General features: G+C 40.5%; 1 protein-coding gene across 9 annotated transcripts in view; it reads left to right on the plus strand.

The window, feature by feature from the left end:
* Nucleotides 1-15,117, plus strand: part of ipcef1 (interaction protein for cytohesin exchange factors 1) — a 112,429-nt gene that overhangs the window by 45,134 nt on the left and 52,178 nt on the right. For all 9 annotated transcript variants that reach the window (XM_063056005.1, XM_063056000.1, XM_063055999.1 and 6 more), the window contains 4 exons: nt 9,527-9,577; nt 9,832-9,865; nt 10,112-10,281; nt 13,771-13,844. In XM_063056005.1, coding sequence (XP_062912075.1) covers nt 9,527-9,577; nt 9,832-9,865; nt 10,112-10,281; nt 13,771-13,844 — 329 coding nt within the window. The remainder of the gene's footprint in view (nt 1-9,526; nt 9,578-9,831; nt 9,866-10,111; nt 10,282-13,770; nt 13,845-15,117) is intronic.

Raw genomic sequence — 15,117 nt, forward strand, 5'->3', positions numbered from 1 at the left:
GGTGGAAGAAGAAAGGAGAAGGACTGTTTTACATAGCCAACAAAAACATAGGCATAGCTGGGACGCATGTGAGTGCCCACAGCTACACCCTGAGTCTGGAGAAAGTGGGAGGAGCTGAAGAAAATGTTGTTGAGGTGGGGATCAGTTCTGCCAGACGGAGGAGAGTAGTGGTGGAGGGGAACTCGTTGGTTCTTTTATTGAGAAAGAAGCAGAAAGCTTTAAGGCCTTCTTTATGGCGGATAGGAGTGTGCAGGGAATAGACATACATGGTGAAGATGGGTCAGTCAGGGCCAGAGAATTGAAGGCCGGTGAGGAGATCGGGAGCATGAGAAGTGTCGAGGGTGTAGGTGGGAAGTGACTGAGCCGAGTGGATAGAATGGAATTGAGGTATGAGGACACGAGTTCAGTGGGGCAGGAGCAGGCAGAGGCAATGGACCTACATGGACTACCTCTCCATGCTAATACATTACCCTCAACTCCATGCATTCTTATCTTATGGATAAGTCCTTTAAGCAGGCACCATATTGAATGCCTTCTGGAAATCCAAGTATACAATATCTACCTATTCCTTCCTATCCACTGTGTTTGCTATATCCTCAAATAACTGAAGTAAATTTATTGAGATGTCTCACTATTTCTTCCTTACTGATAGCTTCAAGCATTGTTCTGACTGCAGACGTTAAATTAACTGGCCTTATACTTACTGCCTTCTGCCTACATCTTCTTTTGAACAGTGGTGTGACATTCTCTGTCTTCCATTCCACAGGGACCTGCCCAGAATCCAGAAAATTCTTGTAAATTATCACTAATGCCTCTAATATAACCTCCACCATTTCTTTCAGTACTTTGGGATGCATTCCATCAGGACCAGGGATGTGTTTACCTTTAGGCCCACTAGTTTGCTCGGCATTCCTTCTGTAGTGATTTTAAAAACGCAAACACGAGGAAATCTGCAGATGCTGGAATGTCAAGCAACACACATAAAAAATGTCGGTGAACACAGCAGGCCAGGCAGCATCTATAGGAAGAAGTACAGTCGATGTTTCGGGCCGAGACCCTTTGTCAGGACTGACTGAAAGAAGAGATAGTAAGATAGAAGATTTTTCAAATCTCTTACTATCTCTTCTTTCAGTTAGTCCTGACGAAGGGTCTCGGCCCAAAACATCGACTGTACCTCTTCCTATAGATGCTGCCTGGCCTGCTGCGTTCACCAGCAATTTTTATTTGTGTTCCTCTGTAGTGATAATGGTTATACTGGGGTTGTCACCTCCCATTGTATCAATACATTTCTCTTTGGTATGTTAGGTATTTCTGCTAATACAAAGAGTGACACACAATAGTTGCTCAATAGTTGCATTACCCAATATTAATTCCCACTTATCACCTTAGCCACCCTTTTCTGCTTTATATAATCAAAGCGTTTTTACGTCCTGTTTTTATTATTTGTGCTAGTTTACTTTTGTAATATACCTTCCTTTTCTTTATTGCTTGCCTGGTGGCTCTTTGTTGTTGCCGCTACTGTATGTTGGAGGACACAGGAGATTGCAGGCGCTGGAACCAGGCAGCGTCTCTGGAGGTGATGTTTCAGCCCAAGACCCTGATTTATGATTGAGAGAGTAAAAGGTAGAAAGCCAATATAAAGAGGTTCAGGGGAGGGCGAGGCGGTAGCTGGAAATCAATAGCTGGATCCAAGAGCAGAGTGGGAAAAGGCAGAATGGAGATTGAAGCTGGGAGGTGATCGGTGGAGATTGTGGAAGCTGATAGGAAAGCTGAGGGGTGGAGTCAGATGAAGGAAGTTTAGACACTGGAGCAGAATAAAGCCAGTCAGTCCATGGAGTCTGCTCCACCGTTCCACCACTGCTGATTTATTCACCCTCTCAACCCCACTCTCCTTCCTGCTCCTCCTCATCTTTGACACCCTGACTAATCAAGGACTATAAACTTCCGCTTTAAATATATCCAATAACTTGGTTTCCACAGCTGTCTGTGGAAATGGCTTCCAGATTCACCACTGTCTGGGTAAAGAAATGCCTCCACATAGCTTCCGAAGGAATGACCTTTCACTCAGAGGCTGTGCCCTCTGTTCCTAGACTCCCCCGCTATAGGACACACACTCTCCACATTCACTCCATCTGGGACTTTCAATATTCAAAAGGTTTCAATGAGGTTAATCAGGTTTGCATAAGGAAACATATATGTACTTTGATAATAAGTTTACTTTGAACTTTGATCTCTCTCAGTCTTTTAAACTCCAGTGGGTACCATCAAATGCTCCTCGTACAGTAACCCTTTCATTCATGTGGTCATTCTTGTGAACCTCCTCTGAACCCTGAACAGTACGTGTATTCTAGAAGCATTGGAATTGCCATAATTAGTACTGAGCAAATGCACAGTTTGACGTTAGTGATAATCAACATTGTATATTTGGTGACAAGCTATGAATCTCTTACACCAGCTCCTTTTAGAAAATACATATTGGAAGTATTAGGGTTTTCCTTTGTTATAGATGCATGAACTGCTTGTCCTGGAAAGAAGTAACAGCCATGAAACCACTTTCTCTGTCTGTGTAACCGATGCGCAGTCGTACTGTATCGCTGGGGCCCTTTTTTTTGCATAAGATGTAAAGAATGTGTGTGGCTGGCACTTGCTTAGGTCAGCCATTCTTGGATATTGCAGATGTTCCATTTTGGTATAATTGCAACCAATGAAAGCCTGTGCTTTGTGCGGGTTTAATTTTCTAATTCTGAAAAAAATCACACTGCCCTGCATGAGTCACTTGTTGTTCCTATGTTTGTGTTAAGATTCTGAGAGCCTGGTGTCTGACACTGAGCTCATCCGTAACAGTTAAATTGGGCTCTTGCCTTGCCAGGCAACCGCTCTGTCTGCCACCTTGCAGATGCTGGCATCTGGTTCCTTGAATTGGAAGTAAAGTTCAATGCCAGCTAATTAGAAGTAAACTGATTTTGTTGGGTGATCATCTGTTTGAATACAACTGAGGAGGTTCTCACAGCCCAGCATAATAAAACAGGCCTTGTTCACATAATTAATAATAGAAGCTAGTTAAGTAAGCCTCAGTTTGTTTTTGCACTACTGCTGTTGCTCACAGCGCCCCAGAGATTTATCATTCCTGTAGACCCTGGTTCAGACAAGTGGACTGACAATATTAGCACTTGAGGGAGGTTTTTAAGTTGACCTGTTTTGCCAACAAACTCGAGCATTTGTAAGGTTTGTTGCTATGCCAATAAGGGGTTATGAATTAAACTAATTCTTGATGATGACTTGCTTCACGTTTCGAATTTCTTCAGAATTTTCTTTGGGTCAAGTGGATGGCATCAACAACTGACTTTGCCAAATAGCTCCTTGAAGTCTCTATTTCTAACAGCATTTATTTTATATCACTAAAGCCTGGAAACACTCTGGGTTATTGACTACTTTCACACTTAACTTCACTGTCAATACTAGGATACATCAAAATATGTTGTATCCATTTACTTCTGGGACCAGGGTTGTAACTGCACTCTGTATTTTCTACTAATGATTGCATTGCCCTTACACGTTGCCAAAGGGAAGGAAATGTATTGGGTCTTAACATCTAAATAAATATTTCAAAAAAATAAACCAATGGTGTCGAAGAAATAGTTGTCAAGGGCAGTAGAATTCCAATGCCGAGGATAGATCGAAGAGATATTGTTAGTTTCATAGTTGCCTAAATTTCCTTGAAAAGCTAAACAGGGTTAGCCCTAGCACACTGCTCCAAAGCTATATGTAATTTCATGGGACTTGAAGGGTTGGCATCCAATAATGTAAGCTATTTTCCTTTACACTGGGGATGACTCCAGCATCATAATAAGGTCAGGAGTCAGGTGGTTGTGCCTGAATCCAGACCACATGGTAGTTTGCGAAATTCCATTGCTGCTTGATAGTTTTACTCCTGACAGCTTCTATCACTGGAATGGTGATATTTAGCTGAACTAAATTTTACACTACTTTTTGACAACTTTCCAGATGGCCAAGCTGATACCATTTGTGTAACTGCACTGAAACCATTGGATAGTGGTGCATACGTCTAAAGAAATACAGATAAGACTTTGTTGGGGTCCACAATCTTTACTACATACAGTGACATTCGGAGTGAATCAAGCTGCAGTCTGGACGGAGCTGCCATTTGTGCTGATGGGTATAATGTTGAAATGTATCATTTCTTCAACACTTCTGACTGAAGGTGGCTGAAAACAATTCAGCCCCACCTTTATGCACTGATAGGCAGCTTATCTTTTTCCTCTATCTGTTTGTGGACAGAGGCTAATCTTGTGCACTAATGGCGTGGAGCTCAAATCATGCCATTTATCACTAATGTGTACCTTCAATAGTAAGAAGCCTCATTTTCAAGTATATCCATTTCCTTTTTGGTGCATACTTTTGCAATCCTAGTTGACTTTGTGTTAGTTCTTCAGCTTCATAGTGACAGTAAAGGATATGTTGGGTTGTGAGTTTACAGATGGTGGGGGATTCCTTCTACTGACAAACCACAGCTCAACATGAATTGCTGATTCCATTCCTGAATTTATGGAATTTAGTGCATTCAGAATGGTGAAGGTGGAGTTTAGTGCATTCGGAATGGTGAAGTCATAGTCATACTTTATTAATCCCGGGGGAAACTGGTTTTCGTTACAGTTGCTCCATAAATAATAAATAGTAATAGAACCATAAATAGTAAATAGTAATATGTAAATTATGAAGTAAGTCCAGGACCAGCCTATTGGCTCAGGGTGTCTGGCCCTCCAAGGGAGGAGTTGTAAAGTTTGATGGCCACAGGCCGGAATGACTTCCTATGATGCTCTGTGCTGCATCTGGGAGGAATGAGTCTCTGGCTGAATGTACTCCTGTGCCCACCCAGTACATTATGTAGTGGTTGGGAGACATTGACCAAGATGGCATGCAACTTAGACAGCATCCTCTTTTCAGACACCACCATCAGAGAGTCCAGTTCCAACCCCACAACATCACTGGCCTTACGAATGAGTTTGTTGATTCTGTTGGTGTCTGCTACCCTCAGCCTGCTGCCCCAGCACACAACAGCAAACATGATAGCACTGGCCACCACAGACTCGTAGAACATCCTCAGCATCGTCCGGTAGATGTTAAAGGACCTCAGTCTCCTCAGGAAATAGAGACGGCTCAGACCCTTCTTGTAGACAGCCTCAGTGTTCTTAGACCACTCCAGTTTATTGTCAATTCGTATTCCCAGGTATTTGTAATCCTCCACCATGTCCACACTGACCCCTGGATGGAAACAGGGGTCACCGGTACCTTAGCTCTCCTCAGGTCTACCACCAGCTCCTTAGTCTTTTTCACATTAAGCTGCAGATAATTCTGCTCACACCATGTGACAAAGTTTCCTACTGTAGCCCTGTACTCAGCCTCATCTCCCTTGCTGATGCATCCAACTATGGCAGAGTCATCCGAAAACTTCTGAAGATGACAAGACTCTGTGCAGTAGTTGAAGTCCGAGGTGTAAATGGTGAGGAGAAAGGGAGACAAGACAGTCCCCTGTGGAGCCCCAGTGCTGCTGATCACTCTGTCGGACACACAGTGTTGCAAGCACACGTACTGTGGTCTGCCACTCAGGTAATCAAGAATCCATGACACCAGGGAAGCATCCACCTGCATCGCTGTCAGCTTCTCCCCCAGCAGAGCAGGGCAGATGGTGTTGAACGCACTGGAGAAGTCAAAAAACATGACCCTCACTGTGCTTGCTGGCTTGTCCAGGTGGGCATAGACGCGGTTCAGCAGGTAGACGATGGCATCCTCAACTCCTAGTCAGGGCTGGTAGGCAAACTGGAGGGGATCTAAGTGTGGCCTGACCATAGGCCGGAGCAGCTCCAGAACAAGTCTCTCCAGGGTCTTCAGGATGTGGGAGGTCAATGCCACCGGTCTGTAGTCATTGAGGCCGCTGGGGCGCGGCGTCTTCCACAGTACAGGAACCCTCCGGAGCCTCAGGCTCAGGTTGAATACATGGCGAAGGTGGAATTTAGTGCATTCAGAATGGTGAAGTAGTGGAAGTGATGAAGGGTTGAGTGATGGAAATGGAACATTCACCACCTGCATTAACATGATGCCTTTTAAGGTGCCCGGTATTTCACAGAGACACTATCAGAAATAAAGAATCCAAGTTGAATGAAGTTAGGGGTGCAGGGTGACCTTTCTTGTATTAGAAATGTGCTTAGAAAGGTTTTATAACCAGGAGATAGAATCAAAGACATCAACAGGCTTTAGTAGGGAATTCCAAGTTGGGCCTGAGCAATAGAAGGTACATGCCCCAATCATGCATTAAATGGAGTGAATGCACAAAATGGGTAGATTCAAGTCTTTGAGATTTTGGAAAGATATATCTGTGTTGAATGGGGTTAGGGCAAACAAGAGGAAAATTACAGAGGGATTAAAAACAAAGATACATGTTTAGTTTGGCAATGCTGGGATGCGCAGTGAGAGTATGACAGTGGTATCACATTGTGAGAGATAAGATTCAAACAGCAGAACTTAAGAGCAATTGGAATTTAGTAGTAGAAGAGTCGGGTCAGAATTGCATTGTGCTTGTCATGTCAGGAGATGGTAAGTTCAATGATGTGGACTCGTGATAAATGCACTAAGTCAGGAGCAGGGTCAGTTTATGCTTCAGCTTCAAAAATGATTATGAAGAAAAACTTACCAAGGATCTCAAGGAGAATACTAAAGATGTTTACTGGTAAGCCCACCCATAGAGAATGGTGAATGAAACCTGGAACTCATGAAAAATAGCAAGTGATGTAATTAAAGTTTTGGAAATTGTTCACTTGGCAGTTGTATTTGTCTTTTTTTCTCTCATATTGTATACATTTCCCTAACATTAAATGTACCTATTGAATATACACCTAGAAAGAGCAATCTAAATCAGGGTTGGGATAGGAGAAAATAATATAACTTAACAAGAATAGTGATTAACAAAATAATAAGACTGAAAATGGACAAATCTCCAGGACCAGATGGTTTTCCACCCAGAGTTGTAAAAGTAGTTTATGATGTAATTGTAGATATTTAAATTAGATCTGTCAAATTTATCCAAGCTGAATCATATGCAGCTCAACATCAGTAAGGCAAAGGAGATTGTGATGGACTTTAGAAAGACCAAGCCTGCACTGCTCCATGTTACTATGGATGAGTTGAGAACCTACAAGTATCTGGGGGTGCACCTGGATGACAGACTTGAGTGGAGCACCAACACAGAGCCTGTGTATAAGAAGGGCCATAGTCACCTCTACTTCCTGAGAAGACGGAGGTCCTTTGGAGTATGCAGGCCTCTTCTTCACATCTTCTACCAGTCTGTCATTGCCAGTACAATCTTCTCCGTGCTGGTATGTTGGGGTAATGGCATCAAAACGTGTGATGCTGATAGGCTCAATAAATGGATTAGAAAGGCTGGGTCTGTTATAGGATTCAAACTGAACACACTGGAGGCTGTGGTAAAACAAAGAACCTTATTTAATATCCTGGCAACTCTGGACAATGTATCTCACCCTCTGCTTGTGACTTTGGCTAAACAGAGGAGCACTTTTAGTTAAAGACTAAGACAACTACACTGCTCCAAATAGTGTGATATGAGGTCATTCTTACCCTCAGCCAGGTTCTATAATAAATCAACCCATAGCAGGGGAAAATAATGACCTTCCTGTTAGACTGTTTGAGGTAACTTTTTTTTATTCCTTCTTACTTTTCTTCTAATATTTGTACATCTGTGCACTTGTAATGCTACCATGACACTAATATACTTATATTAAAGTATATCTTTCTATTTATCTTATCTCAATTCATAAAACTTTGGTTTGGAAATTTGCCAGTGGTACACACTTTATTAAGAAGGGGGAAGAGAAACCAATTAATTATAGGTGAATTAGTTTGCTGTTTATGGAGGAGCTGCTAGACATCTGAATGAATAAGAAATGATTGGAGAGGTGGATTTGTATCAGTTAAGTTTTCAATAATTTAACACAGAGAAGGTTCCAAATATTAATGTGGAAACATAATACAGTATTTGTTAATTTTGTTTTTTTTAATGTGGAACTTTATGAAGGCATGAAACTGGATGCACAACAGGTATAAATTAATTGACACAAACAACTTATGGTCAGACGGTAGGGAAAGGATATATATACCCAAATGGGAATTGTTTCATGGAAAGGTAGAGTTATCCCAAATATCCTGGTGAAAAATAGATGGAGGTAAAACTTCTTTAAACAGAGGCTTGTTCTGAAAAATTAGTGAAAATACAGTCAGCTGAAGTTTTTAAGGAAGGATTTGATAGGCACTTATGAGAAACTATTTGTTGTGCTACAGGAAACAAGTGAGGAAATAGGACTGCTTTAACTGCACTACAAAGAGTCGATAGGGACTATGGGCTAAAAAGCTAGCTCTGTGCTGTAACTTTTCTATCATTTAGCCTTTAAACAGCATCTTTAAACTAATTACCTGCTCATTAGTATATACTACTTATGGTCCACTTTGGCAATACTGCAGTACTTGGTAACATATTACCTCCACATCGGAATTTCAAGAGATTGTGAAAGGAAAAAATATAAACGCTATATTGTGGTGGCAACTCTAAAATACTTCTGTTGAGCCTTCAGCTGTCTAAGGTTCATAAAGGATCGAGTGCCAAACATCTGCATTGCCAGATGACAAGATCAAAGGTCATGCAAAGACTATGCTCAGGAGGTAGAATATCACAGAAGGATGTTAAAGAAATTGAGTGGGAAAACCTGTGGAAGAAGTAGTTTAACATAGAGATGCGAGGTCCATAATGCTGCAAGACGATCTGAACTTTATAAATGGGAAAAACTAATAAATACAGAGAAATGAGGAACTTTACTCTTCTAAGTACATAAACCTCTAAAGTTCTTTTGGGATAAATTGATTTGGCTTTGCCGACGTTTGACCCAGAACAAACTCTGTCAAAGAACTTGGCATCATCCAGTTGAAGTAGTGAATGAAATCTGAATATCACAATATCTGTGCACATTAACATTGCATTGCATTCGAATAAGTTACTTAATGGAGTTCTTCAACAACTTGCAAATTTGTGTTTTGCTTGGTGGTTGAACGAGGTTCATGTTTGGTTAAGAGGCTTACAAGGACACACTACAAACTGGGATCTGCTTTAGCTAGTTCTGAGAAAATAGTTTTAAAGTTGCATGAACTTCCAAGGTCAGGAAACAAAGATATTTTAGGTTGCAAAGACTAGATCATTCATTTTCATCTGCATTTGGACAACAATTTTATGATTTTGCAAAGATTGTTAAGACTGTAAAAGAAAACAAACTTGCTATAAAGTACAATGTGTTTTGAAGTATAATAACACAACTCAAACTCACCAGATTGTTTCCCACCTCCTTGCTCTGCTTCCTGTTTGCAGCTCACAGCCAAGCTCAGTTTATGATGTGTTAACTGAAACTAACATTTTCGAAGTTGCTTTAAAATTTATTTTTCCTTGCAGTCTTCCTCGAGTTCAGCCTCATCTGCAGGAGCAGCTAATGGCAGCCCAGCCGTAAGTATGCATTTGCATTTGGAAAGTGCTCTGACCCGATATCAGCCTAAGCGTGAGATCAGTGTGAAGGCCGGTCCACAGGATGTTCACTTCAATCCTCATAATTGATTTTGTTTCTGCATTTTGCCACAGTAGCGGCTGCTAGATATTAGTAAAAGAGCTCATGACTGTGCTGACTGCTTGCGTAGCAGAGCTTCGAACATTTAGTGCTCCATAAAAGCAAATGATACATGCTGTTCATTTTATCTTCATAGGTTTCACTGCGTTCAACAAGAAGGAAGACTCGAGGTAACTTTGCTGTGCTGCTCATCCCATGTAGTGTAGCTGATAAAGATCACAAAAAAAAAGAAATGCTCTGTTGAATACGCCTGATTTGAGCTGCTTTTGTAATTATAATGGCTTGAAGTTAAATGGTTATTTAAAAACGTTTTATTTAAAAGTACCTTCTCAACCCACAGTGGAATAAATTCAAAGTGTGAATTTGGTTTCAAATTCTGTAGCTGCAGAGGGCTTAAGCAGACTTGCTCTTTGTAGGAAGCTCAACAATGAGCAGAAGAAGAATTTCCTGCAAAGACCTTGGCCGTGCAGACTTCCAGGGATGGCTGTTTAAGAAGAAAACCAACAAGGGCCTTATTGGCAACAAATGGAAAAAGTACTGGTTTGTGCTGAAAGGGACCTACCTGTATTGGTATACCAACCAGGCTGTGAGTATATTCAGTTCTAATTGCCCTGATGTTCCTGTGTTTTCCCTTTAGTCCAGACTTGAATTATGCTGTGCAATATACTGTTTTAAGGTCAATATAAAGAAAAACTAATCTGTGAATAAAGCAAACTGATTGAAAGTAGAGTTTCGAATGTGGTGTATGGATTTTAGTAAGGGATTGATTAAGGTTCCCCATTGTAAACTTATTAAGAAAGTCGGGAGGCATGGGATCCAGCAGAACTTGGCTGCATGGATTCAAGTTTGGTTTGCTCATGGAAGGCAGAGTGTGATAGTAGATGGAGCGTATTCTGCCTGGAGATCGGTGGCCAATGGTGTTCAGCAAGGGCATGTTCTGGGACCACTGCTCTTTGTGATTTTCATAAATGACTTGGACGAGGAAGTGGAAGGGTGGGTTAGTAAGATGACTTGACAATTAGTGGTGTTGTGGATAGAGTAGAAGGTTGCCATGGGTTACAAAGAGACATTGATAGGATGCAAATCTGGGCTGAGAAGTGGCAGATGGCGTTCAATCTGAAGTTTGATGTGACATGCTTTAGAAAGTCAAATTGAAGGTAGGATTCTTAGCAGTATGGATGAACAGAGGGCTCTTGGGGACCACATCCACAGGTTTCACAAGGTTGCCTCACAAGTTATTTGGGTTGTTAAGAAGGCAGATGGTGTTAACCTTCATTAGTTGGGGGATTGAGTTCACAAGGTAATGTTGCAGCTCTCTAAAAGCCTAGTTAGACCACACTTGGAGTTTTGTGTTCAATTCCCGTCTCCACATTATGGGAAGGATGTGGAAGCTTTCTAAAAGGGTGCAGAGGAAATTAAGTAGGATGACTCCTGGATTAGAGAGCATGTCTTTTGTCAGAAACTCCAAGTTTCTGACCAAAAAAAAAAAGTACTCAAGGAAGATATATTTTGTATGAAGAGTTTCCACAAATGCAGGTAGGTCCAGAAGCTTGGCCATATATCTTGTATAGAAATAAAGACTGGCATTTACAGAGAACGTGGCAGGACCTCAGGATGCCATAAAGTACATTCAGGCCAATAAGTCATTTTAAGCAGTCTTTATGATTGCAGCATGATAAACACAGCAGTCAATTTACATTGGCAACACTCTCACAAGGAGCTGAAAAATTGGTCCTGGTGGCGTTGAATGAGGAGTAAATATTAGCTGGAATACTGGGCATATAACCCATGCTCATTTTTGAGTCTTTTAAATTAATTTGAGAAGTCTGGTGCATGAAAATTGGACAAATCTGTAGCACAGTGAAGTAACGAAACTAATTTGGTTCCTGATTTGTAGATTTTTAAAGGTAAATGACGTCAATGTTTTTGTGCAATGTATATGTAAGTGTGTGTGTGTGTGTGTGTGTGTGTATATATATTTTTGTGACCTCCAGTATTCAAGAATACCCAACAATAAGCATTCCCACATTTAATGAGTATGGTATTCATTTATTTCTAAATATTAAATCATATAGCTGAGGTTAGTCACCATTCTACGTAAGTAGGTTATCCCTATCAGGTAGAAGACAAAAATCAAAATTTTAAAGTAAAAGGCAAACAAGTTAATTGATTTTTCGGACATGAACACTTTTTTAATGATGCATTGTGATTTTGGAAGTTTAAGATGGTGCAAAGCAGATTAGTTACTAACACCTGATCTAAATCTAAAGTTTAAGTAGGGTGTGCAGGCGCAGACCAACACCAGAAAAATGTTAGGTGAGACTTCACCACCGAATTATTGTGCTTTGACAGTCAATTCAATCTGTATTTACACTTGTGTAGGATTTTGGTGAGAAGCAAAATCATTCGCACTGGTATAGCATTTGTAATGTGTACATACTCTTTATAGCAGGATAGAAGGCAGAATTGCAAAGGCCAATTACTCATGACTTTAATGACAGTGTTGCCATGTTCACGAGTCAATCTTCTGGAAATTATGCTAGTTCTGAGAATTACACACATAATGGGTCAGGCAGCATCTTTGGAGGGAAATGGACAGTGGATGTCTCGGGTTGAGACATTTTGTCTGGACTGTCTAAATGATCTGGACTAGCGAACAGATGAAGGGTCTAGACCCAAAACATTGACTGCCCATTTTTCTCCATAAATGCTGCCTGATCTGCTGAGTTGCTCCAACATTTTCTGTGTTGCTCAAAATTTCAGCCCCTGTGGCCTCTTCTGTCTCTCAGTTCTGTTCTCCTCTACTGCCCATCACTTCCTTCTGGTGCCCCTCATTCTCCCCTTTCATCCATGGTCCACTATCCTCTCCTATCAGATTCCTCTTCTTCAAACCATTTGATCTTCCACCTGTCACTTCCCAGCTTCTTACTGCATTCTCCCTCCCCCACCAACTCACCTTTCCCCTCAGCTGGCTTCACCTATCACTGGCCAACTTGTACTCCTTCTCCTTCTCCCGCCTTCTTATTCTTCCTTCTTCACCCTCCTGATGAAAAGTCTTGGCCCAAACTATTGACTGGTTATTGCACCCCCCCCCACCGCCACCTCCAAAGATGCTGCTTGACTTGCTGAGTTCATCAATCATTTTCTGTATATTAGTCAAGATTTCCAGCTTTTGCAGAATCTTTTGTGTTAATGTTATTGATATGAATTTGTAGCTTCCAAGTTTTTATTCTGGTAATGGTTCAATTTTTCAACAGACACATTACTTACAGAGTAAGCTTTTAAAGTGTGTAAAGTTATAAAAATGTTAGTTATAATATTTTATCATTTTAATACAATACATGTTCCTATGCACAAAGCAGATAAAGAGTCGTTAAGAATGCAATATCATTCAGGAATTAAGATATTCCATGATAGCATTGTTTTTGAAAAAGTTGTCTTCCCATTCTTCTCACTTCCATGACTATCTTGAACATTTTGAATGTACTTAATAGATCAGTTCATAAAAGTTAATAGTATTCATTCCTCTGGCCAATGAATGCTAATTTGCGTGATAATTACCTTCCTCATCTATTAAAATATTTGCATAACGCTCAACATGTTCTACAAATGGTTCTCTCATTACCATCTGAATGCAGCATTAAGTTCATAAACCATAAAGAAGGGGTGAGACAAGTGCTATAAGTTATGTTTAAAACGACAGGATGAATTCTCTGCAGAGAGCTTTGTGGAGGGAGAGAATTGTGTGACAAGCATTAATTCAAAACTTTATATCAGTATTTGTGTTCTGGATTGTTAAGGCATGGCATGGGCAAAAATTAAAGGACTTTGACTGTTCTACTGTATTTGTGAAAAATAGATGTGTACAAAACAGTTACACTGTGAGGTGAAGGGGAGTTTTCTGACATTATAGAAGTTTGGTATAATTTGCATTCACACAACTTTTGCTCTGGTCAGGAGTCTGTGTTTGACTAATTTTGAAGTTTTAATTAATCGAAACACAGGCCTTGACAAATGAGATAATAATTATGCCTGTCTTCAGGAAATCAAGCCATTCTTTTTTCCTTTTCCACAGGCAGAGAAAGCTGAAGGCTTCATTAATTTACCAGAGTTCAAAATTGATCAAGGCACAGAGTGCAAAAAGAAACAGTAAGTTGTGTACAGATTTACAAAGCAAGACACACTGTTTTATATGAAAACAAAAAATACAGGAAATACTTAGTACTGTATATGAGGCAGTATCCTGTACCCCTGAGAAGCTGATATTTTAAATCAGTAACAGTTCACTGAGTTAGAAACCCAACTTCTTTTTATGTTACAGAGAAGGAAGGGGTGGAGAGAACAAAGGGAGTGTACATATTATGGAGACCAAGAAAGACTGAATAATATAAGTAGTGGTGATGCCAGCTGAGAGAGGGAACTGAAGGTTTGTTAATTGTAAATTATCTGCCCAAACGAAATGTGAATTGAATTGAAACAGGAGGAGAAAGAAGAAGAATTCTGAAGAATGAGGAGTGATCTAATTGAAACCTATTGAATGTTGAAAGGCCTCGATAGAACCGATGTGGAGAAAATATTTCTTTAGTGGGAGAGTCTAGGACCAGAGGACAAAGCCTCAGAATAGAGGGTTGTTCTTTTAGAACACAGATGATGAAGAATTTCTTTAGCCAGAGAGTGGTGAATCTATGGAATTCATTGCAACGGGCAGCTGTGGAGGCCAAGTTTTTAATGTATATTTAAGGCAGCGGTTGATAGATTCTTGATTGGTCAGGCATGAAGGAATATGGGTGAGAAGGCAGGAGATTGGGGCTGAGAGGAAAATTGGATCAGCCATGATGAAATGGTGGAACAGACTGGATGGGCCAAATGGCCTAATTCTGCCCTTATATCTTACGGTCTTAAAAGATAGAGGGTAAAAGAATGCTGGAACTGCACACTAGAGAACTAAAACAATGCAGATGCTGGAAATCTGATTTAAAAATAATAACACAAAACTGGAAATACTGTTTGGGCACGATCTTTGGAGTGAGGAACAGAGTCCATGTTGATTGCATTGTCATAACTAGCTGTAATGCAAGTAGTTCAGCTAGGTGAAGGAGGTTGGTTTTGAGGAGGACTGACTGGGCTTCTATTCAAGGAAGAATGAATGGAAGCTAAGTCTAAAATGAAGGTGTCATATTCCTTTTGTATAGAGACTTTGTAATACTAAATCTGGATTATTTTCCAAGCCTGGCCTTCTTACCAAGGTAAGAACATGATTACTAGAGTGAGAGCGACACAAAGTTTCACAGTTGATATGAAGAATTAATTAGATGGGGTTTGCTGAGTTGTCCTTTCCAGAGTGATTAAACAGACCGATGCTCATCACAATTAGTTTAGAAAAATCAGAGATGATTTCCTTGAACCGTGAAAATGCTCATGG

The sequence above is a fragment of the Mobula hypostoma genome, chromosome 8 (assembly GCF_963921235.1).
Source record: "Mobula hypostoma chromosome 8, sMobHyp1.1, whole genome shotgun sequence".
Taxonomy (NCBI): Eukaryota; Metazoa; Chordata; class Chondrichthyes; order Myliobatiformes; family Myliobatidae; genus Mobula; species Mobula hypostoma.